Source organism: Haliotis cracherodii, unplaced genomic scaffold (genome assembly GCF_022045235.1).
Source record: "Haliotis cracherodii isolate W230 unplaced genomic scaffold, xgHalCrac1.p SCAF_21, whole genome shotgun sequence".
NCBI classification, from domain to species: domain Eukaryota; kingdom Metazoa; phylum Mollusca; class Gastropoda; order Lepetellida; family Haliotidae; genus Haliotis; species Haliotis cracherodii.
In genome coordinates, this window is record NW_027266277.1 from 11,225,407 (window position 1) to 11,252,309 (window position 26,903).

Consider the following 26,903-nt stretch of genomic DNA (forward strand, 5'->3'; position numbering starts at 1 on the left):
AGATTGCTGGCAAGTTTCCTAAATGTGTGTTTACACTGTTGAATCTTTACACTCTAAAACCGTGCGCATAGGACTTATATGCATATAACTTGGCACAAAAAGTCACTGAAGTATAGTTAACACTTTAAGATAGAACTGACTCGGAGCCGACCAGTCCTTGTTTTATCCCCTTGATAGCAAGCGTCAGGCAGGGTAACAAAAAGTACCATCTTGAACTTATTTTGGGTATGACGCGACCGGGGGATCGAACCAACGACGTCACGCTCTCTGGGTCAGACGTTCTACCCACAAGAACACGGCGGCGGTTTCAACGTCGACCTAGACATGTATGAACGCACTGTATATAAGCATAGGGTCTCTTGAATTGCAACTGTTCGGACTTTATATGAGTTTCATGAACTCTCTGTGAGTAAGTGAGTGAGATGGGTTCAGCCTGAGGCAGAGAGCATTTGAGGATAAACTTCATGGACACAGAAGAATTTATCAGTACACCAAGAGAGTGGATTAAGCTGACAGCCGAGAGATTTCCCTGGCGTCATGGAGGAAATAAGATGATGTATTTCAATACTGAGACAGTCTGGAACAATTCTGCGTTACAGTATGACAAAACCTATCACGCCAAGGAGTTGCTGAAGCAGAGGATTTGGAGAATCGAACTCGGAAGTAAACGCATAAGGGATTGGCCATTTATATGGGGGTGGGTGGGGAGGTTTTGGAAGAAGGATTATATCATATTTCTCCGCCGACGCCCCCACCCCCATTTTGTGGAATGTTTTCACACACGCACGCACGCACACACAAATACATGTACGCTTTATATAGCCAGTCCCTAACTACTGTCCAAATTTATATTTGATTTAATTTGTACAGAATATAGCTGACATTTTTTCAGGCCCTATCATGTAGTTGTGACAAACAACTCCCACTCGTCGTTTATTTCTTATACGAGATATCAACATTATTTACAGCCTGTTTAAGGATGATGATAAAATGTGCAAGCTTTAAAAATATATACCCGTATATAAATTTCTGTCCATTTTATGCACAGGTGTATATTTCCTGCATATTCTCACAATCCTCACGTCGATCACCTGTACACTTTTCTCCAAATTCCGATTATGGTATCTGTCTGGCTTTTGGATGCGATTGTTCGGCCATAGCGTTTATCTACGTTGCCCAGCTACATCTATGGGCAATAACTCACCAGACACTCCCCTCTCAAAAATAACATCATTATGTTGTGAGCGCATGTTCGAATCTCCAGAAATGACGTCATGATAAAACAATGTTTTATCTTGAAATAAATATAAATTGTCAATGCAAGCCTAGATTTTCTGCCGAAACAGATTCCATCTGGCGTAAAGTGCAAACTAGGTGTGGAAATTATATGTGTGAGATAACAGGCAACCCATAGCACTCAGATCATAACCCACTCTAAAATCATTAGCCTCAGATAAGTTCGCTTCTAACAAATATACCTCCAAACACATAACTGGACAACCCTTTGTGCAAGTTGTACAAATTAACACGTATGTATTAGATTTGAATTATCTTAATCAGAACTGCAAATTCCTGTGAACCAAGTGATCGAGTCTGACCACACAATACCTTTCTTGTATGTTGTTTAACGCCACACTCGGCAATATTCCTATATGACGGCGGTCTGTAAATAGCTTTAAACAAAATAAAACAACCAACCAACCAACCTTACCTCGGGAAGATGTGACTAGGCAAGCAAGGGATTGATATTATGAGCAGCGATCCACGCCATCGGGATACGATGATACGCTATCAGCCCAACCATAAGGTCAACCAAGTCGCCTCATATGACAAGCATGAATTGCTTGGACCATTTCTAACGCTGACTTTTAGTCACCGAGGGAGACCACCTAAAACTAAAGGCTGTTGGGGAACAATTCTTAAATTTCTTAACAGGAAAATCACCATTGTGTGAACACATGAGGTACTGGGGAAGAATTCTGACCAAGAATACCCACAGGGTGGACTAACATGAGGTACCGGGGAAGAATTCTGACCCAGAATACTTATGGGGTGGACAAACATGAGGTACTGGGTGAGAATTCTGACCCAGAATACCCATTGGATGGACAAACATGTACTGGGGAAGAAGTCTGACCCAGAATCCCCACAGGGTGGACAAACATCAGGTACTGGGGCAGAATTCTGACCCAGAATACCCATTGGATGGACAAACATGAGGGACTGGGGATGAATACTGACCCAGAATACCCACAGGGTGGACAAACATGAGGTACTGGGGAAGAATTCTGACCCAGAATCCCCATGGGATGGAATAACATGAGGTGCTGGGGAAGAATTCTGATCCAGAATCCCCATTGGATGGACAAGCCTTGCCCATGTTTTGGTAAGTACTTGTCCTCATAGAAAGGATAGGTGGGGTGGTTCAAGGTGTCCATTTGTCACATTTGAAGAAGTGGGTTCAATTCCAATTCCCGCGAGTCCATTGAAACTTATCTAAAAACGTCAAAGTAGTACTTTGGTTTATTTGCTAGCATTGCTAGTATTATATAAGGTGATAAAGCATTCTCAAAAAGCAACAATTCTTTTATTCAAGCATTTGTCAAATTTGCATATTGTCACAATACATGTACAATTGTAGAAGCTTCATTGTACAGAACATAGCAAGAAACAAGGTAGTGATGGACAATGTACATTTGTAAAGGTGGTATTTGGGATTCGTTGATATCTGTAAACATATAATTGTATAACATTTGCATAAATCCAATATTTTCAAAATTAAGGATGAATCACCCACAACAGGGTTGGAAGTCCACTTTCATTTGCCTGATACTTCACATCTCATAAAGTGTATTAATTTTACAGTTAAAGATAACTCTAATTCAGCAGTCAATGTGTCTATTTCATGCAGGGCACCAGATCGATTCTTTCATTCATATTACAGTAAACCACTGTTATCATGAACTCAAAGGGACCATTAATTTTAGTTTGTTATAACCGTAGTTCGTTATAAGCATATTTGCATCATATATGGCAAATGTCCAGAACCAAAAAATAAGTTTGTGATATCCATGAGTTTGTTATAAGCATGGTCGTTATAAACATAGCTTATAGTGCGGTAGTTAATTCATGCCAAAACAGACTAACTACGGTAATTAATGGTAACATGAAAGAATCACGTGGTCCTTAACTTGTTTTGAGTTGTATATTATGTTAAATATCCTGGAACCATTTGCTATTAGGCTTTGTTCAATCAAATTATTTCATGAGCGAGACAAATTACATTTAGTAAGTGATTGTCATCTATGGCTATGTCCCTTTTTTTAGCCAATGATCATGATAGGAAAGCACCTTTAAAGAGTGCAACACTGCATGGTCTGGTGCAAATGTCAAAGTCAAGCTGCAATGTTATTAGATGTGTGAAATGAGCTATTGATTAATCTACATCATTAACATGCATATGGAGTAGTCAGACAAAGGATTTTTTTACAACTGAAATCAAATTTGGCCTGTCAATTGGTGCCCATTTTGACACAAAATCAAAATAATGAATGACATCATTACAGAACTGGGATAGAATTTTTATTTACGAAACAAAGTCTGATCTTGCACCTTAAGTGCCGATAGCAATAACTGATATTAATTCTCAGGCTCAAAATCTGAGATCAACACAACGCATGCATACTCATAATAGGCCTGTTAAAAAATAAAATTCCATGACTTTCAGGGAGCTTGGATTTTTTATATACAGATACAGATACAGATAACTTCTGAACAACGAACTAAAATTAGTGGTCCCTTTGAGTTTGTTATAACCGTAGTTTACTCTATTGTATTTCCTCAGTAGCTTACGATCTATCAAAGCAAACTTGATTGTTATGTAGCACATGACTTTAGGATTTGGCCACACCCTCTGCAGATGGAGGTATGAATGAAGAGGTTCCACTGCAAATCTGACACACAGACTGAGTTGGGTGTGTGCGAAAGGATGAAACATGATGCAAAATTGAAATTTGAGTTCACAAAGTTTTTCATAACATAACGATTTCATTTGCGGGCAGGTCAAGAGAAACAGGAAATTCGGTTTGACAAGCCTCACTTGTTCCTACTTCTATAATCAACAAATATTCAATAATCTGAGTGACTTAAAGATCAGAAAAAAAGTGCAAAACATCACTGTGGTAAAAGTACATTTTGCAGCATCCAATGTTTTACACTGTGGTAAAAGCACATTTTGCAGCATCCAATGCTTTACACTGTGGAAAAGTTGATTCCACAATTCCATACATACAAAATACTGATTTTTTATTTAAACAAACCAACAACACTTACATAATAGTTAATCACATCAAGAATTACGTATCACCTAATATGATGGAAACAATTCATGAGTTAATAAATAGAGTGAGTGAATTGGGTTTAACGCTGCTTTTAACTTTGTGGGAGGAAAGCCCAAAGTGATGTAGGTCTCAGAGGTTTACCACTTCAGTGAAACCAACAAGCATGGGTATGGTGCAGACAAACCTAGAAACATAATCGGGAAGAACCAGGATTCAAACCCACAATCACAGGTTTCTGGCATGCCCAAGGGACACAACTCTGCACAGCTAATCACAGCGCCTTAGACGACTGACCACCTGTGGCCCTGTTCATGAATAGATACATATGTAATAAATACAATGATTCAAATGAACATGTGTATATCGCCTACTGCCACAGTAGTATCATGACATTAGATTCATAGAGATGAATCGTATCGTAAGGAAGTTGTTGTTGTTTAAAGCCGCACTCAGCAATATTCTAGCTATATGACGGCGGTCTGTAAATAATCAAGTCTGGACCAGACAATCCAGTGATTGACATCATGAGTATTGATCCACGCAATTGTGATACCGTAAGGAAGTACTAGCATATCATTATAGTCCTATTAATAGCACACAAATCTGCCATATCCTGTTATTTATTATTTCATCATCTATTTAACTAAAGATGAGCAAAAAATGGCACATCATCCAATATTAATCAGTCATCTTCATCAATATCCTCCACTGGTTCATAAGCTTATAGTTTTATGATTTCTTGATGGGTCAAGGGAACTTAGGAAGCAGACAATGTATCGGATGCCATGTTGTCTCACCCTAAACTGGTACTTCTTATGTATTGCGTTGAGACTAAACAGGGACCCAGTTTAATCAGCACCAAATACTTCATAATCTAAGGGGGATAACTCAAGCATGTTTAGCCTCATAACAACATAACATTTTCACACTTATTGTGAGCTTACTATTTTCACTGTGAGAAAAATGAGGATATATTTTCAAACATTGATATTAACTAATTCTATAATTGGGTTTTGTTTCAAATAAGACAGAAAGTGATTTTTGTGTGTACACTTCAGCTTTAGGAGATAAAACATTAAACTGTGTCAGAGATGGGTATCTAAGTTAAACTTTGGCATGGTATCTCAGAGGGCTAGCATATACCATGCACATGTACACACATACATACACACGTACAAGTAAGCACACACATACACATGCACATGCATGCATGCACATCGCTATACAAGTGCAATAATACTGATCAAGATGTTGAACCTCATTTCACTCCACCTCACACACTTGTATTATGTGCTTCCTGGTGGTCCCATCTTCAGACAAAACGTATAGATCCTAATCAGGGCAAATCTAGGAATGAAGCCAAGTAATAGCAGATTCTGGCATGGAAAAGGGAAGCAACTCTGCACAGTCAGCTGCAACACTTGACGGCACAGTTCAAATGTATCCCTACACACTCTCTAAAACAGAATTGTGAAACTCAACATTTTTCAAAATGCAAAAACATAAAAAATCAAAGATTTAAAGCATACATTTCAACAAAAGTTAATGTGCAACATAAAACACCAACCTACCAAACAATTTTTTACAACTGGCATGATCTTGTATTGTGCTGCTGTTAGTTGCAGGATGAAAACAAGATAATTAGAGATGGTTTTTAGTGACCCTAACCATAAAATCTCGGAAAAGTTCATTTTTTGGATTGAAAACTTTCAGACCTGTTACAACCCCACCCAAAACTTAAGGAATCAAGATTTTAACCGACATCCAACTTTGGAACAACACTCATACATAAATGATTTTCAAGAATTTGTTACACTGTTAAATTTTTCAGAATCTTCTGTTTTCCTTCATCTCAGACTCTTCCTCCCCAAAGCAGACACAGCCTGTCATCACTCGGACACAATCTGTCATCACTCGGACACAACCATGGGTCAACAATGAACACAACTACAGGGAACTTCGCAACTAAATCATAACTCTCATTGGTAAATGTTCATGCATGTTAAAACAGTACATGGAAAGGTTATGTAGCTCCAATGCAATAATAACATTAGGAACTTAGTCTCATTTTGAGCCATCAAAATGGTACAAGAGAATATAATTTGACAACAAACACAAACACAATTATTGACACAGCTCATAGTGGAATGTCGTGCCACACTGAGCCAAACTTTACATCATTAATGAGGCCAGCCTGTAAAACTTGATGTGTGTTGGAAAGTTCACCAGGAGCTGACCCCTTCACTGTTGTTTCCTCAGTGGTCTGGAAATCAGTACACACTTTTCACATAAACTTTTCAATTTCAGACGATGACATGCAAGAAGATTTGTAGTTGTCAACATGGATGCTAGCACTTACAAACTACATGTCAGACCACCCCAGGTGGTTGATTCTGTACAAAGAGAACCAAGCCACTCACAGTTACCTTGACCTTCAACACAAACACACAACAAATGCCTGACCCTGAAGATCACTTGGAATATGTTTGTATTGCCCATGTTAACACTTCTTGAGTTGTGATAAAGATAATATGCCTAATATGATTAATATATGATGAGCATTTAATCTTCACAAAGATATACTGTATATCGCTGTGTATAAAGCGACCCCATGTACATGCCTTCAAAATCGACCCAAAATCCTATACTCCGTGTTTAAAGTGACCTGGAATGAAGCACATCACAAGTGCACACACAAACCTTATATTTGCAATAAAAATATGTTTATCTTGCATTGTTTTTTCTACAATGGTTGGTCGCTTGTTTAACACACATCGCCATTTTGTGTTTACATGGTGCGACACCAAACTGGTGCCCGTAAAATAAAATTTAATCGCCAATTAACTATGTTGTAACTATGGTGTAACTTGAACTTTGAAATACAATATCGTATCAAAGAACATAGTATCAGAGCATGATTGGGGGCTCAACCTGCACAATGAGGTCGCAATTAATTGGAGACTTATTTCATGACCTTGTTTAAAGAATATACACCAGAATTGTAAAGAATAAACAGTCAGTATTAGAGACTGACAGTTAAGTTGGAGCAAAGTACACACGATTTATAGATAACAACTTCTTCAATACTGTAAATGCGAAGTTTCAGTATAGATCCTTATACCGTTGTCAAGCAAAGCTGGTGTTGATTCCCACGTCTCCATGTAGACGACGGATGAATTATTTGATACTTTGTTTACTTTGTCATCCGTCAACTTCTAAGTAATGCCTATCAAACAATTCATACATCGTCTACATGGAGACGTGGCAATCAACACCTAGTCTTGCTTGACAATGGTATAAGGATCTATACCGAAACATCGCCTTTACAGTATTAAAGAAGTTGTTATCCATAAATTGTGTCTACTTTGTCATCCGTCAACTTCTAAGTAATGTCTATCAAAAAATTCAAGTTGGAGCAGTTGACAAGAAGCACATTGGTAATTCCTGTACCATGGTACTATCCCCGTGGAAGTGTGTTTGGTGTACACGCTGGTGCCATCAGGTGGAGATCAGGCCGGGGTCCGCGGCGTGGCATACATCATGATGCCAGTCTCTGTCCTTAGTACAGCCATGCTCTTCATCTTGACAACGTGATCTTCATCAAGCCGTAGTGTGAACCTTGGAGTAAACATGATTTTGTCAATAATGGGCACAATTACACACAGGGGATGGTGCTTAAATGAACTCAATAATTATCATCATCAACTGAGAAATTCAGTTTGATTTACTGAATTAATAAATAATTAAGCCACAAGGTGCAGCAGTCAAAAGTCTGGATCCGCCACTGTTTAAAACTTGTTCACAATTATGCGGACAGAGACATCATAGCTGGGACCATCTAAACAAAGCTTCTGCTCCTTATTTTGCCTTGTGGTTTCAGGTAAACACAGCTGGATGGCTGATTCTCATAATACTACACACGTTCCTGCAGGCTCATCCCTTCACCCAGTTTGAAGAAAGAGTCAAAAGTTTAGAGATAACAGACAGACAGATGACTGACAACTGACATTATCATAGCTCCATGTCAGAATGATGAGATCTGATTGGTCCACATGATCTTGATAAAATTCTATGTATCTCAGTAGGAGAATAAATCCCTTATACCCCACCACTAGCAAGACAGGCTGCAAGAGGATTTCGAAGAGGCAGAATAAATCCCTTATACCCCGCTTTGAAGCAAAATGCTGCACACTTTTTCTGAGCCAATGAAAGTCACGTGACAAAGCACAAGCTAACCTCAACTCAATCGAACAGCTGTTTTTTATCAATTTTGAACTTGTTTTGTATTCTTTTACAATGTCATATTAAAACATGTCTGTAAGATCAATTTGTTGTAGCAGGATCACTTGGTTTACATGGGCTTTTATGTGTCCCTCGTTAAAACCTAACACAGGATGCATAAAACCCCAGGTACCCCTCGAGGTACTGCTACAATTTAATGATCTTCATATCAGAATGTTGAGATCTCATTGGTCCAAGTGATCTTCATAAAACAGGAAAAAGATTTCTGAGCGGGAGATTAAATCCCTTATACCCAACCACGAAAACAGGCTTTACTTTGATTTCTTAGCATGTGGATAAATCCCTTATATCACCCATGAAGAAAACAGGCTGCTCAAGGATTTCTGAGCATGAGAAAAAATGCCTTATCACCCACTACCAAGCTACGAATACAAAGCAATGAGCAGCATGTTGCTTACGAGTCAATGAAAGTCACATGACACAGCACAAGTTAACCTGAACTCAGTCGAACAGTTGTTCAAATTGTTTTAATTCTTTTACAATGGCAAATTAAATCATGCCAGTAAGAAAAATTCGATATAGCAGGATCTCCTCCTCTTGTGGGCGCAAAAAAAACACATATACCCCAAATGATACCACTTTAACTTAAACTGTACCATGGACAACACTAAAGAGAACCTACCTGTGAAGTATTCTTGCAAGGACGACCTTCATTTCATGCATAGCAAAGTTCTGTCCGATGCAGTTCCTGAAATGATAATGAAAATACTGGTTTTATCAGCAATACCATCTGTAGGTTGAAATGGTAATGTGACGGCTAACCTTCTAGCACCTTACATGCAGCTTGGGTTTTATACACCCCAAGGAGCTGAGAATAAAACATTGACAACATATTTCTTAATTTTTTTAATTTTATTATTGTTGTTGTTTTTATTATTATTATTATTATTATTATTATTATTATTATTATTATTATCTGGTCTTTCTTTTCTGTATATTATACTGTTCGTGAAGCACAACTGAGGTCTCTTTTAGGGAATCTGCAACTCTTAAAGCAAGTTGTTAAAAAAATAATACCTGGGGTCTGTTGCAAAGCACCAATCGCTTGCAAGCGATGTACAACAATTCGCCTTACAACAAGGCACTAACTTTCAGCTGCTTGCAATCATACCAATCGCTGACTGAGGTCGCTTACAAGAAAATGACGGCTTAGAATGACAGCGGAACAAGACATTCTTGACTGGATCAACTGAGAAATGAGCAAAGGCAGCTAAGGCCCCATCATCCTCAGTCTGCTCCACATCTTCAAAGTAGTCATAAATTTTATCAGTTCGTCATTGGACCTCTTCTATTACATTCTTCATTAGGGCAAGGCAACCAAGTGGTAGTTGTGCCGCCATATTGGAAAAGTGTGCAAGCGCTTCGAGCTGTTGCAGACCCAGGGATGAGCGATTAATTTGCTTTGTTTTTATTGTGAACATGAGCAAATCTTTGACCTGAGCTGATTTCCTAGCAAATGTTGATAAAAATAGAACAAACCTATTGTGAATAGTTCATCTTAGGTCAGGTACTGGGTCAGAGATAGATTTTCACTTGAATTCTGAAACATCTGCTGTTTTTGCCCATTATATTCTATTTATCATGCCACAAATTCAGAAGTGGCAAGTGAAAGGAAGGAAAGAGTTAACTGCCAGACATTTCAAAACGTCAGACAATTTTCATACAGATATGTATAATATATGTTTCTGACATAACTCATAAACTTGATGCCCAAAACAGCTCTTTTCCTACATTGGCAATTAACATTGGCAATATTTCAGTATTCACAAAGCTCTCGGACAGATCACCTCCTAAAGAATCATTACATAAAACTAACTCTTTTTTCTTGAAACTACAGTAAACTACGGTTATAACGAACTCAAAGGGACCACTAATCTTAGTTTGTTATATCCGTCGTTCGTAATACGCATTTCTGTCGTCAGACCTCTTTTATCAAGTCATGTGACATCATATAACTCGATAAATAACAAAAGTGTGCACTGTACATGTACAGAATATATCCACTTCAATCACTGTGTTACTATTGTTTATTGAGGGTGTAATTTGAGGACAAGGTGTCAGTACATAAGAGTAAATCAATTGCCTCCAATTTTTTATTGACGCTTTGAACAGCAGCGCTTGGCTGCGGATACTTTAATAGGCAGATGACACATGAGGAGCTCAGCTCAGGACTTAACAGTTTGTTATACACTTGAACATGATCGTTGACAGAGTACACACTGGACCACAACGTGAGTTCTCTATATCCGTTATTTCGTTATGAGCATGTTCGTTATATCCATCAACTTTATATCAATATTTACAAGTAAACAGCTAGGTTGTTAATTGTAAATAGCCTTAACATACAAAAGGATAAGTATATAAGTTTTACCCCTATTAAATTTATGCAAAATAAAGGCTGTATGACCAGGCCAAACTAATTCATGACTACCATGAATTTGAAAAAAAGACACATTCATTCTGATTGGTCAGATGTTTCAAATCCTAAAAAACACCTCTGACTGCAACATCTGATTTGAGTGATGTGGAAGGTATTATTTATACAAAATAATTTCTTTCTCAATCTTTTATTTCCATATTCAATATAGCAGTGTGAAATCTATAGAAAAAATCACAACAGAGAAAACACAGTAGGTTAATCTCCAAAATAAATACCTTGGTCCAGCTGAGAATGGAACGTATGCAAAGGGGTCCTGTGCCTTCACCTCCTCAGCGAGAAATCTCTCAGGATAGTAGTCCAGGGGGCGCTCCCACACGTGGGGATTGTGGCACAGATTGTATAGCTGCACAGCCACAAAAGTGCCTTTGGGGACGTGATATCCTGAAGAAAGTGAATCAGTAAACAACACATTAACTCTATTACCCTTTATTTTGGTTTTGTGTCGTGGTAGAACGTGATAAGCCAACTGTGGTTTCAAGGTTAGGTCTAAATTCTTTTTACAGATATTCAATCTACTTCTGAAACGTCAAAATTGAAAACACAGCTTGTTAATCTCCTATTGTTTCAACTTCATGTGTATTTGAGTGAGGAAGTATGGTTTTACGCCACTTTTAGCAATATTCCAGCAATATCACAGTGGGAAGACACCAGAAATGGGCTTCACACATTGTACTCATGTGTGGAAATGAACCGGGTCTTCGGTAAGACAAGCGAACATTTAAACCACTAGGCTACCCCACCGCCCCTATGTGTATTTTAATATGGTGTAATATGAAAATATGCATATTAGGCCAAAATATATAAATATCCGTGCGTGCCTCAATACCAATCGCTCACATCTCTGAAGATATGGATAGGGTATCTGACAGGAGAGTGGAGTGTCGGTGGTTCAAACCTCTGGCAATTTCTTACTAAAAGATGTGAAAAGATGGTACTTGTTGTTACCCTGCCTGTTGCTTGTCACAAGGGGATAAAATAAGGACTGGTTGGCTCGGAGTCAGTATAATGAGTGGTATCCACTCAGTTACTCATTATCGGGGAAATAACAAGGTCTGGACGGTGATTTGGATATTGTGTTTTCATTAGAAGGAGCACAACTCATTATCTAAGCGAGGTGGCTCCACAATCGAGCCAAGAAAAGAGGTTTGATGTGGCAAGGGAAGAAACGAGGCTTTAATATAGGCTAGTGGACACACTTGTCTCGGGAAGTTGGCAGATCCCTCAAAACCTGGTGAATTTCTAATTATCTACTATGAATGCTTTTATAGCTTTGTTTGTTGTATTGCCTACTGGTGTGCTATTTAAGAAAATGAAACATGATTTTGAACTCTTTAAAGAACAAAGACTCTGTAACAGCCTGACACTGATATTTACAAAGTTTCATGGAGTACATAACAGACAAGTCTAAATTTATAAAATTTGTATAAAAACAAAATATTTGGGTGAATCATAAAAGCAAAAGGCACATCTAATCTACATGGTGAATGTGTATACCAAGTTCTTAAAGACATGTCTGAAAAGAATTTCCAGTTCTGCTCCAGAATTAAACCTACTTCACTTATTTCAGAAACAAAGTCCAAATTTCAAAAATTGATATAAAATGTATTAAAAAGGTAACCTTAATAGCAAAAGGCACATATACACCACAGGTTGAAAGTGTGTACCAAGTCTTGTAAAGTTATCCCTTATGGTTTCCGAGTTTGGGAAATGAAAACGTTGGGGTGGGGAATAATTAGTACATACCATCAAGGACGATGTCCTTCGTCAGTTCGCGCTCTATGAAAGGGACTGGTGTTCTATTCCTCATCGACTCCTTCAAACACAGAGAAAAGTATTCCAGTTTGGGAAGATCTTCCCTGAAAGAATGGAGACACTCATCAGTCATGGCACAGACAACAACGAACTAGAAAAATACAGACACAGAGCTTTTCAGGAATACTAGTATCATATCAGACCAGACCCACAAAAAAGGGTGAACCTGAATAAGCAAAAATAGAATGTTAAAACAGAAGTTGCGTTGAATTTCAAAACATATTCCATGTCATCATCATTTTGCCTAATACAGAAATGGTTGATTAATGATCTAAGTGACATTTTCAAAATAGCTGCCATGGCAAGGATGTTTAATATCTGATCAGAATTGTGTGAGAAGCTTGTAGAGACACCATTGCTGGGATCACAAACACAAAATTTCAACGACATTAACCCCAAGGCTTCAGGTGTGGACACTGGATAAATTGGGGGTCAAGGTCAAAGCAGGGTAAAAATTTTGTTGTTGTTTGTTTGCTGCTCTCAGCAATATTCCAGCTATATGACAGCGGTCTGTAAATCATCAAGTCTGGACCAGACAATCCAGTGATTGACATCATGAGCATCAATCTACGCAATTGGGATACGATGACATGCATCAACCAAGTCACCAAACCATGTCCCATTAGTTGCTTCTTACGGCAAGCATGGGTTGCTGAAGACCTATTCTACCCCGGATCTTCACGGGACAGCAGGGTAAAAGAAAGTAGTCCAAAATTGTATCATATGTCATTCCACATGTCATATACATGTCATATATTTACTGCATAGGAATTTCCATAATCATAAAGCAGAAATGGCCAACTTCACATTTTCAAATGGCTGCAAGGGATCATGATCACTCAAGCAAAGTTTCAGGTTCTGGAATTTTAGCCTCAAAAGCAAAAATGTTTATAATGCAAATACAACATATTCACAACCTAGTGAGTGAGTGAGTTGGGTTTCACGCCGCTTTTAACATTATTCCAGTTATATCACAGTGTGTCAGCTTAATGTGGGAGGAAAGCCGAAAGTGATGCAGATCTCAGATGTTTACCACTCTGGTGAAACCAACGAGCATGGGTATGGTGCTGACAAACCAAGAAACATTATCGGGGCGAACCCACAATCACAGGTTTCTGGCGTGCCCAAGGGATGCAACTCTGCACAGCGAATTGCTGAAATGGGCTGGAATTATGGTGTCTTAAACAAGTCTATGCATTGTCCAATCAAAATTGCTGTGCAGATTTCGGTTGATTGAAAGATTTGCATACCTTGTGTACCGTCAACTGGATTTTGACAGATATTTTCCAAATTCTCAATTTTCCAGAAGCTCGCGTGATGTGATGCACTTTGTGAGGTAAGACCCGTTTTATTACAATATAGATCTTGACTACCAATAAGACTGGACGCCCCCATTTTGTTTGAAGCAAATGAAAGTGATATGAGAGGCAGAATCTGATTGGTCAATAGGAGGGACAGAAGAGACATAACAGCCACTGGTGGCACTACGATCAAGCCCAGAAATTCCAGCCTAGTTCGGATAGGGTGGAAACTGGCCTTTTACAGTCAGTTAACTCCCTTGCTTCAGGAATATGTCCTGTACCCCTCAAAGAAACTTGTGGACATTGACCTTGATCACATATCTCACAGGGGGCACTTGGGGCATGAATGGTCAGATTTGCTGTGATGTGTTCTGTCCCAGAATCCACTGATTATAATCACCAAATAATCGCCTCTTAAATTAAAAGAGGAAGACATCAACCCTTTGGAAAGAAAAATATAAATATTTCAAAATTTACTGAATAACTTAATACTATTTATATCACCACTTAGCCACATTTACTCTCTTGCTAACTCACTTACCAAAGTATGTTGTCCGATTCCCTCCCCTTCAAAATGGTGTCTATCTCTTCCTGGACTCGAGTCTGGTACTCTGGGTGTTTAGCCATGTGGTACAACATCCAGGACATACCACTCGTTGTTGTGTCGTGACCTGCAGGTTGGGAAATATGCATCATATTTCCCATGTTACAGATTATTGTGTGAGTGAGTGAGTAAGGGAGGGAGGGAGGGAAGGAGGGAAGGAGGATGCGAGCGAGCAAGTTTTTACGCCACTTTTAGCAATATTCCAGCAATATCACGGCAGGGAACACCAGAAATTGACGCCCAATTTCAACCACTGGTAATGATTTCTTATCATACGTTATTCTTAAAATGTTAAAACATAATTTCGTCCACTGAGGCAACTTTAGAAACTGCATATGAATATAATCACAGCAGTATAGAAGAGGTTCTCCATATGGGCATCTTGATACATTACAATCATTGGATCATCATCACATAACTGGTAAAACTTTAGACCTCCATGGTAGCATTTTCAGGAGTTGGACCTAGACCAGGTTGGGTGCCCGAGTACCCCCATTGTCTATTTATCATGTTTAGGTTTCAAGTGATTAAAAGACATTAAATTTTAGGTAACAGGTTTTCAAACAGGTAGGAAACACATCAATGTATGGATATGATTTGTTTGTTTGTTTGTTTGTTGTTGCAATATTCCAGGTATATGACGGCAGTCTGTAAATAATCAAATATGGACCTGACAATCCAGTGATTGACATCATGAGCATCGATCCACACAATCCCATTAGTCGCCTCTTACAACAAGCATAGTCGCCTTTTATGCCAAGCATGGGTTGCTGAAGATCTATTCTATCCTAAATCTTCACAGGTGGAATTGATATGACAAAAAGTTCCAACTAGCTGACCTCATTTGAATATTTATAGACGTGATGTCACATTTTTCAGATTGGTTAATTGCATCAACTATATCTATTATATAGTGAATGTACATATACGCCCCATCACATGACTTTCATCATATTTGCTAAGACTGCTGCTATTCAATGACATATCAGAAAGCCTCCATGGTGCAGTGGATGGAGTGCATGCCTGTGGCACACTATAAAACAAAGCAGTACAAACAGACACTCACACAAATGCATGCACATCACTACATAAGTGAAAGAATCTTGAATAAGACATTAAACCCAATTTCAGCTCAGCTCAGCTCAGCTCACGCAAGTATCAGCGCATTATATTTTGTGCCATCATACAATTGTAATAAATTATACCCTCAAATAGAAAAGTGTCCACTTCGTTCCTGATCTCTAGTGAGGTCAAACCATTCCCATCCTCGTCTCTGGCCGTCAGGAGAATGTCCAAGAAGTCCAGAATCTTCTTCTTTCCGTTGTCCTGAGTTGTCGGACCATTCTCATTCTGAAAATACAACATACATCATATACTTATTCTGACATGACATTTGCTTCTTATTGTCAGCACTCAAAACACAAGAGTGAAACTCTACACACAAATGTAACGAGGACCAGGGTCACCAGTTCGGAACTACTTGCCCCTGATTGTGTACTTTCTTCATATCGCGAGAGAAACACAGAAGCCTACATTAAGCTACACTCCACATATCACACCTATGTGCTGTTATCTTGTTATATATGACAGCTATGTGATAAATCGGAAAGAACAATGAAGACAAAGTGTGGTTTATTTCATGATAAATTGGTTGGTTTGTTGTTGAACACCGCACTCCGCAATATTCCAGTTTTATGACAGCGGTCTGTAAATAATCGAGTCTGGACCAGACAATCCAGTGATTAATATCATGAGCATCGATCCACGCTATTGGGATCAAGGACATGCATCAACCAAGTCAGCGTAGTCGCCTTTTACGTCTAGCATGGGTTTCTGAAGACCTACTCTACCCCGGATCTTCACGGGTCTATTTCATGATAAAACAGTGTTCTATCATGAAGATCTGACTATGCTTGTCGTAAGAGGCAACTAACAGGATCGGGTGGTCAGGCTCGCTGACTTGGTTGATGCATGTCATCGATGTTAGTTTTGAGAGGGAAGTGTCTTGTGAGTTGTTCCCCATAGATGTTAGCTGGCCAACGCAGATGAATGCAAGGGCTGATTGATCGCATTCAAAAGTGACATATGACAATCGGTAGCGGGAGAAAAGGCAAACGTAATCAACTTGAAAATTGTGAGAATATCCAGGAATTACCAAATGTAATCCCCCCATTCATAAAATGGACATGACCGACATTGCCTATGTCGCATTGTATCCAGGGAGTCATCATTATTTAAATAAGGGTACCGGGTAAATGTTTTTAAAGCATTTATATTTCATTGACATCATTAAAAAGGCCGTACAAAATGTTGATATCTCATATAAGAAATAAACAACTCGTGGTCGTTTATCGTACAATAGTAGTATTTAAGGCTGCGCCCCTTGTGGTTTATTCTCCCTGCAGTGTTTTATTGTATGATAAACAATTCCCACTCGTCATTTATTTCTTAAATATGTTGCATCTGGTAGGAGACAACGCGGTTGAGTGAAGGAGCCGGTTGTATCAAACTTTAATGTTGCCATTAACTAATGTTGCATTAGGAATTTAATGTATCATTAGGGTTTAATGTAGCCATTAGTTAATGAAGGCTTCATACAACCGGGTCCTGGCCGCTACCACAGCCGCATACCTGACAGAAAACATCTCTGACACTGGAGTTAGACCTTATCTGGATGGAGCATCCACTCCGTGGGTATGGGCAAGGGTCAGATACAGCTTCCATGAGGACAGATATCTATGTATGGGCGCTGAATCTCTGACACAGGAGTTAGACCTTATCTGGATGGAGCATCCACTCCGTGGGTATGGGCAAGGGTCAGATACAGCTTCAATGAGGACAGATATCTATGTTTAGGCGGTGAATCTCCGACACAGGAGTTAGACCTTATCTGGATGGAGCATCCACTCCGTGGGTATGGGCAAGGGTCAGATACAGCTTCCATGAGGACAGATATCTATGTTTAGGCGGTGAATCTCTGACACTGGAGTTAGACCTTATCTGGATGGAGCATCCACTCTGTGGGTATGGGCAAGGGTCAGATACAGCTTCCATGAGGACAGATATCTATGTTTGGGCGCTGAATCTCTGACACAGGAGTTAGACCTTATCTGGATGGAGCATTCACTCCGTGGGCAAGGGCAAGGGTCAGATACAGCTTCCATGAGGACAGATATCTATGTATGGGCGCTGAATCTCTGACACAGGAGTTAGACCTTATCTTGATGGAGCATCCACTCCGTGGGCAAGGGCAAGGGTCAGATACAGCTTCCACGAGGACATTATAACCCCTTGGGTATTTGTCGCTTTTATCTTCATATGAAAGAATAAAAACAAGAAATGACTAACCACAACTTTCCTCCTGGACTCAATAATTTCCTCAGCAACTTGATGCACATAGTCACAAGCCTTGAGGAACTTGCGGCCACTCGGGCTCCGGAAATACACAAAGTCAGTGTATAGCAGGGGGTTTCTGCATATGAAACATGAAAGACATTCACACTCAAATGACGATGACAGTTGACGTAGGCATAAGACTAGTATGTCATGATGTGGGTGTTTCCATACTGGCCTTGTTATAGGTCTATGGTCAGTCATATTGGCCTGAGGCAATAGGTAAGGTGTACCTAGTTAGGTAAACATCCCCATCACAAAATCTATTGTTTGTTTGTTGTTAAACCACACACTCAGCAATATTCCAGCTATATGATGGTGGTTGTAAATAACTGAGTCTGCACCAGAAAACCCAGTGATTGACATCATGAGCATCAATCTACACAATCGGGATATGATGACATGCGTCACAAAGTCAGCAAGCCTGACCACCTGATCCTGTTAGTCGCCTCTTACAACAAGCATGGGTTGCTGAAGACCAATTTTAATCCAGATCTTAATGGGGATTCTTTCACAATGAAAAGAGTATTGTAGAATACTGAGTTTGGTTTAACGTCACTTTGAACAGTATTCCAGTTTACTGTGTGAGGAAAGCCCAAAGTGATGCAGATTTAAGATGGTTACCACTTTGATGAGACTGACAAACACGGATATGGTGCTGATAAAACTAGAAATATAATCGTTATGAACCAGGATTCGAACCCACAATCATAAGTTTCTGGCATGTCCAAGGGACACAACTCTGTACATTGAATTTATTCGACGACTGGGCCACCCATGTCCCTGAAGGACTTAATGAGACTGCTTACAGAGATCTGTCCGACCACAGTGTCGTGAGGTTGTTGACAGCCTGAATGTAAGGATGATTCTCTCTGAAATAAACACAATACAAGATTAAAATGTTTATCTTGTATGTCTATTGTTATCTATTCAGTTTATAGATTCAGTTCTAGCTATTCAGTTCAACTAAGATTATGTATTCAGTTCTATTAAGATTTATGTATTCGATTCTATTAAGATAAATGTATTCAGTTCTATTCAGATTGATGTATTCAGTTCTATTAAGATTTATGTATTCAATTATTTTAAGATTAATATATTCAGTTCTTTCGCGATTACTGTATTCAATTCTATTCAGATTAATGTATTCAGTTCTATTCAGATTGATGTATTCAGTTCTATTAAGATTTATGTATTCAATTCTTTTAAGATTAATATATTCAGTTCTTTCGCGATTACTGTATTCAATTCTATTCAGATTAATGAATTCAGTTCTTTTAAGATTAATGTAATCAGTTCTCTTAAGATTAATGTATTCAGTTCTATTAAGATTAATGTATACAATTCTATTAAGATTAATGAATTCAGTTCTTTTGCGATTAATGTATTCAGTTCTATTAAGATTCATGTATTTGGTTCTATTAAGATTAATGTATTCAGTTCTATCAAGATTCATGTATTTGGTTCTGTTAAGATTAATGTATTCGTTTCTATTAAGATTAATATATTCAATTCTATTCAGATTAATGTATTCAGTACTACTAAGATTAATGTATACAATTCTATTAAGATTAATGTATTCGGTTCTATTAAGATTAATATATTCAATTCTATTCAGATTAATGTATTCAGTACAACTAAGATTAATGTAGAGTGATCTACGGTTATAACAAACTCCAAGGGACCACTAATTGAAGTTAGTAATAACCGTAGTTGTAAGCATATATACAGAATATATATAACAAATGGCCAGGACTAAACAATAAGTTCCTTATATCAGTCAGTCTGTTATAAGCGTATTCATTACAAGAATAGCTTACTGAATTCAATTCTATTCAGGTTCTATTCAATTCTTTTAAGATTAATATATTCAGTTCTTTTGTGATTACTTTATTAATTCTATTCAGATTAATGTATTCAGTTCTATTCAGATTAATGTATTCAGTGCTATTAAGATTCATGTATACAATTCTATTAAGATTCATGTATTCAATTCTATTCAGATTAATGTATTCAATTCTATTAAGATCAATGTATTCAGTTCTATTAAGATTTATGTATTCAATTCTATTAAGATTATTGTATACAATTCTATTAAGATTAATGTATTCAATTCTATTAAGATCAATGTATTCAGTTCTATTAAGATTTATGTATTCAATTCTATTAAGATCAATGTATTCAGTTCTATTAAGATTAAAGTATTCAATTCTATTAAGATCAATGTATTCAGTTCTATTAAGATTAATGTATTCCATTCTATTAAGATTAATGTATTCAAGGCCACTGGTCCACATTCAGTTATATATGTCAATGACTTGGGCAATAGAGGCACTATTAAATAGTATTACCTATCATCATAAGTCCCATAGATAATTGATACTAAGTGAGAGATATTCTTAATAATAGGACCTCTGTGGTGTTGTGGATCGTGTCTGCCCGGAGAGCGGAAGGGCTGTGGTTCCATCCCCTGGCCAAAGCATTCCAAAAGAAGATAAAAGATGATACTTGTTGTTACCCTGCCTGGTGTTTGGCATTAATGAATAAAACAAGAACGTATTGGCTCAGAGTCAGAATACTGTGGGGTATCCATGTTAAACTGTGGCATGGTATCTGAATGGGGTAACACAATGAAACCAGCATAAGTCACATGCCCATCACCATATATGTGTAATATTTTTTAACAAAAAATTCAACCCTATTTCACCTCACCTCATGACTTAATATCAGTGTCGGGCATGAGGTAGTTCTTATTCCCCGTTGAATAAACAACAAGTCAAAAAGATCATGTCGGATAATTAATGAGACAAAAGACAGAAACACAAACCTTCTTTACAAAACTGAATAAATCCCCCCAAAACGACACTTTTTCTCTATACTTGGCGAAGTGTGAATAATTGACCACTTTCTGTTATAAAGTGGATTTAACTTCCCGATATTGGAAGTTCATTTTAATAATAGCAAAAGCAATCTCCTGCCTGGAGGTCTAAGGGCGTCTTCATCCCACAACGAATAAATGCCAACTAAAAAATGCTACATGAAAAGCAAGAGCTTTACAAAAAAGAACATGCGCAAGTGGTCTAGTAACGGGTGTGTTTGGGCGAGCACTTCCAAGTTAAACGATGAGCGTATTTGGAAGAGTTATACCAAAACAAACCATGAACAACTGTTTCCTTCTGTTCAAATGTATTTTTCCAAGACTTACCCAACAGTCTGACAGTCGCTGGTGTAGGAGAAGGCACATCTGAGGATGATGTCAAGGGCGCAGAGGCTGATGACGTTGAACACTTCAAAGGTTTTCCCTGTCTTGCTGTGTTCTGTTATTTTGTTCTGAGGAGGAGATGATTTCAACATAGAATATTTATGATGACTGAAGCAATACCGGTACTGTCAAAAGATAGGAAGTGTGTGCTGTAATCTGATTGGCTGAAAACATTGTTTAATGTGATAGGGTGCTGGAAATCCTCTCGACTTTCCATGTGTATCAATACTTTTCTTGAGAAGTATCTGGTTGGCTGGTTTGTTGTTTAACGCCGCACTCAGCAATATTCAAGCTATATGAAGGCGGTCTGTAAATAATCAAGTCTGGGCCAGATAATCAACAAATACGTACCAATAAAACATTAGAAGATTGATTATTGATGGAAATGTAAGGTTTGAGGATGTCAAAATGGAAGGCTGGAGTGAGAAGGCGCCGACTCCGAGCCCACCGGGCTCCATTTGCAATAAGCAGACCCTCCCCCAACCAGGGCACTCCCATGTCATACGGCCCTGATACATACTGTCCCCTGGGCTTCGGCTCTGAAAGAAACAGATTAATAGCAGAGGTGGGCTGAAATGGGGTTTAACATCACGTTTACAATTATTTCACTTATATAGCACCATGCATGAACGTGTGCCTGTGTCTGAGAGCCGACCAGTCCTTGTTTAATACCCTTAGTGCCAAGGTAACAAGTACCATCTTTTACCGACCTTCCACACTCCAAGCCGACCAACTAGATTAATAGTAGAGGCAGACTGGAGCAGCCACCAATATAATTACAATAAATTGCAAAAACTGAATCAGCCATACTTTCATTAAAGCTTCCAACATATTAAGATACCACTTGACTGCCTCTGTGGTCTTGTGAAAGAGCCTGGAGAGCAGAAAGTTAAAAGATGGTACTTATTGTTACCCTGCCTGGGGCTCGGCATTAGACTGGTCAGCTGGAGTCAGAATACTGTGTCTGAATGGGCCAGCATCGATCACCTACCTGAAGACTTGAACAGATGTCTGACATCACTTGTAAATCTAAACCACCTACCTGAAGACTTGAACAGGTGTCTGACAGCATCAATTAATGCAAACCACCTACCTGAACAGGTGTCTGACATCACCAAGTAAATGTAAAACCTACCTGAGGACTTGAGCAGGTGTCGGACAGTGTCGGGGTGATGTAATATAATTACAGGAAGGAATGGTCCTGCCCAAACTCTTACTATCTTTGGAGCAACATCCTGCATTATTTTGAAGTCATATTCAATGCCTGCTTCATTAGGCCCTGGAAACTGGAAGGAAAACTTCAATATCAGTACAAACATGATGTATGTTATCTAGTAATGAAGCAATAGTTAATACACATCATGATTTCACATTGATAACTGGAGAACTCAATATGGCAACACTGTCAGTGAACATGTCATGACACAATTAGCAGTGAATGTCTGGGTGGTAGGGCAGGGATGAGTTTAAATTTACTACCTGGGTACCAACCCTCCTATTGCCCGACCCTACCCGGGTACCTGATGAGTGAGTGAGTGAGTGAGTGAGTGAGTGAGTGAGTGAGTGAGTGAGTGAGTGAGTGAGTGAGTGAGTGAGTGAGTGAGTGAGTGAGTGAGTGAGTGAGCGAGCGAGCGAGTTGGGTTTAACACCACTTTTAAGTCTTAACAGTATTCCAGTTATATCGCAGCGTGTCAGCTTATGTGGGAGGAAAGCCCAAAGTGGTGCAGGTCTCAGACGTTTACCACTTCAGTGAAACCCACGAGCACGGGTATGGTGCTGGCAAACCTACAAACATAATCGGGTCAAACTGGGATTCGAACCCACAATCATAGGTTTTGGGCGTGCCCAATGTACACAACTCTGCCAGCAAGCCATGCCCCCGTGTATAGTCAGAAGGAAATGGGAACATTGGTGACTTGTAGAGTAACCATAGAGTTTTTTCATTAAACAATATCACATGTCTAACCACGGGTCCGGGTAGTCCTGTGGGTACCGGGTTCTACTCAGTACCCACCCAGCCTGAGTATCCAAGCTACTCATCCCAGCCCTACTGGGTGGATGTACAGTTTCGTTTTGGCATCTTTAGCTGTAAACACGATTCATCAATATATCATGATTCATCAATTATATCAATGCATCGATAATATTCTCAGATGATATGATCCTTGAGACACACTTACCTGTAGTGATGCATATTCTAATCCTGTACTGATTTATATCTTAATCCATCGTTTCCGACACATGGGACATTATACAGCAATGGAATGACTTTGTTGGCAAAATGAGTCCTTGTCATCATTATTAGTTTATGCTTTATATTCAATGTCCAATGTACATAGATTTAAGACTAAAATTCTATTTCAGTCTTTTTCTAACTGGTGTTGAAATTGTGTTTTATCTTAAATAATTTTAAACTTATTAAAAGTGAATTGATTAATTGATGAAATGAGAAATATGAGGCCAGTTTTCATGAAGTATCAAGCCTTTTAAATAGTGTTTATATTTAAAAAAAAATAAAAATATAAAAATTCATGCAAAATTCATGCATATTAGTTTTTCCAAATGTATCATATTCGTGGATAATAATCACATCACATCCCTAGGCAACACATGTCAAAGTATCATTAGCAGTCATCTTATATTAGCTGTGTAGATCGATGCTCATGATGTCAATCACTGGATTGTCTGGACCAGAATCGTTTATTTAGACTGCCGTCTACATATTTGACATATTGCTTAGTTCAGCGTTTAACAACATGCACTAACAAAATAACTATGCATGTGTGAGTGAGTGAGTGAGTGAGTGAGTGAGCGAGCGAGTTGTTAAAAGCTGCTTTGAACATTATTCCAGTTATATCAAGGCGTGTCAGATTAAGGGGGTAAAAAAGCCCTAAGTGCTGCAGGTCTCAGACGTTTACCACTGACAAACCTAGATGCCTAATTGTGGTGAACCAGGATTCAAACCCACAATCTCACGTGACGCAACTCTGCACAGCGAACTGCAGCACCTCAGATAACTGGGCCACTAGTGTAAGCGTACTATAAGGTCAAGTACAAACATACTAGCGGTGCACTTACACAATACCATATGCAACTGGTACTGGGGGCTTGTTGATAACCTGGTAGGATAAAGACAACAAGTAGGGCCTACTAAATAAAAGATCAATTAAATAATCCGTTAACGTGTCATACAGATGTAAATGTGGCCATTGTCACGGCTATATCTCACCTTGTGCAGAGTCCCAAACAGAGGATTGAAGGACTGTTCCCCAGGGATTGCGTTAAATATTCTCCTGAATTTTAAGAACTTGAGAATGCCACTGATAGACTTGACTGTCAAATATCCCAAGGACGCAATGATGATAGTGTTTAAAATGGTTGCAGCATTGAAAGATGACCCCTCCATGTTTCCGTCGTACTTGTCAAGCAAAATGATATAAATTCAATGTTCAAAGTCAAACTGTCATTACATTCCTCGATAACACAAAGCGAAAACTATATTTTTACTGTACTGCACAGAACAAATGCCAACAAGAGCGAGACGACCCGGTCTGCTGAGCTCACGTTTGACCCAGTACATTACTTGTACGCTACCCTACGTCGTGCGCTTTTACAACACCACTAGACAGGAGCCAAGTATCGCTAACTTCGGCGCACCACTTGTGTCCATGAGATTCAATGTTTGGAGCCTGTGAGGAAATTACTTGCTGGCCGCTAAAACAATGAGCGACCTATTCTTTTGTAGGATAAGCAGTCAAGAAGGATGCATTTCAACTCACCTATTCAAGCGGGTATTCGTCTATTTGTTTTTATATAGTTTACACATTCAAAATTCCTCGACCAGAGTTCTACAGTTGTAAAATAAAGTTTGCGATGACACTTATCACAGGACCATGTAACTTATACGTAACTAATAATAATATTAAATAACAAACAAACTCGCAGGCGATGCCTCGTCTATGAGTTTGTTTGTTATTAGTTATTGAGTTATTGAGTAACTAATTGAGTCCATGAACCCCTACCACCAAATTAAATTGTGATTAGCTCAATAAGCCACTAAAAATATCCAGTATATTTGGTTTAAATCATTCAAACACAGGAACCTATATGCTGGTCGTAAGAAACAACTAAATATATAGTTGATTGCTTGTCATCGTAGGTCCCCACGACATGGATCATTCTCACAATTTCGACAATTTCATTGAAATAAGACCTTAGGCTATACTATGCACTAAGATCTCATTTGAAGGAGATTGGAATTTCGATCTCTGGATTGTCTAGGCCGTTGCCGCATAGCCGGACTGGTATTATTAGTGTGTGTGGCGTTAAACAACAAACGAACAAACAAATAAAGTCATACAAATAAAATTGACTGAGAATGGAATTTGTTATTTTTGACACCTCCCTTTTAGAAAATGCTGGATGCTGGTATATCGATCTGTTAATTTGTGTGGTTATAATTTTTTTAACTTTTTTTTTCTAATTCATAAACTACTTGGGCCAGTGATGGAAACAGACGATAGCAGAATCGCAGACTCCGAAGTAGATACGAGAAGGAGATATCGCTAGAAGTGCACGCTATCTAGGGTGTCATCTAGCGGTCTGGTCTAAATAACGACCTGCACTATTTTCCACATGTTTTATCACACGTACACTTTGATAGTTATTGACACAACAAGGTGTAAATCAGTACTGACCTCATTGTCGAGCCAGAGACCATGCATATACCGTGTTGGTGTCTCTGGTCGTGTGTGATAAATGCATTTATTACCTACGAGAGCAAACATATGTGCCCCAGGGTCATATCACGTCACGAGACAACAGAGTATTGTTTCCGTCATCCGGACGGCATTGTTGACGTCATTCGAATCTTATTGTGACCTCATATTAGAAACGGCGTCATGTTGCGACTTCCTGTCCTTTTTGGTAAACACTGCAATTCGTCTCTGCATGTAGACATCTTCTTCGGTAATAAGTAGTTCTGAACATTATATTCGTGTTCATGTCATACTATCTTGGTGCAATCTCATTAAAATCAGATCTTAGTTCTCGCTACCGCTAAACAAAGCAGAGAACTAAGATCTGATTTTGATGAGATTGATCTTGGTGACACTCGCGTCCTAAACAAACTATGACATATTCACATAATATCCTTGTAGATCGCTTATGGAGTTTCTCCGTACGGAGAGTTTTGTTTGTTTTGCAATATTACAGTTTTATGACGGTGATCTGTAAAGAATCATGTCTGGACCAGACAATCCAGTGATTGACATCATGAGCCTCGATCCATGCATCAACCAAGTCAGCGAGCCTGACCACCCGATCCCGTTACTCGCCTCTTACGACAAGCTTAGTCGCCTTTAACGGCAAGCATGGGTTGCTAAAGACCTATTCTACCCCGGATCTTCACGGGTGCCGTACGGAGAGTGGGGAGGTGTAGTGGCAATAT

At 38.8% G+C, this 26,903-nt stretch overlaps 1 protein-coding gene across 1 annotated transcript; it reads right to left on the reverse strand.

The window, feature by feature from the left end:
• Window positions 1-7,671: 7,671 nt before the first annotated feature.
• LOC139470688 (ultra-long-chain fatty acid omega-hydroxylase-like) lies at window positions 7,672-25,019 on the reverse strand. Its single transcript, XM_071252929.1, has 12 exons — window positions 24,684-25,019; window positions 22,590-22,740; window positions 21,806-21,993; window positions 21,398-21,522; window positions 19,002-19,064; window positions 18,148-18,271; window positions 16,005-16,149; window positions 14,737-14,866; window positions 12,826-12,938; window positions 11,298-11,463; window positions 9,265-9,330; window positions 7,672-7,958 (listed from the first exon to the last, which is right to left on the reverse strand). The coding sequence occupies exons 1-12, from the start codon at window positions 24,858-24,860 to the stop codon at window positions 7,850-7,852; spliced, it is 1,557 nt and encodes a 518-aa protein (XP_071109030.1). The 5' UTR covers window positions 24,861-25,019; the 3' UTR covers window positions 7,672-7,849.
• Window positions 25,020-26,903: the final 1,884 nt, after the last annotated feature.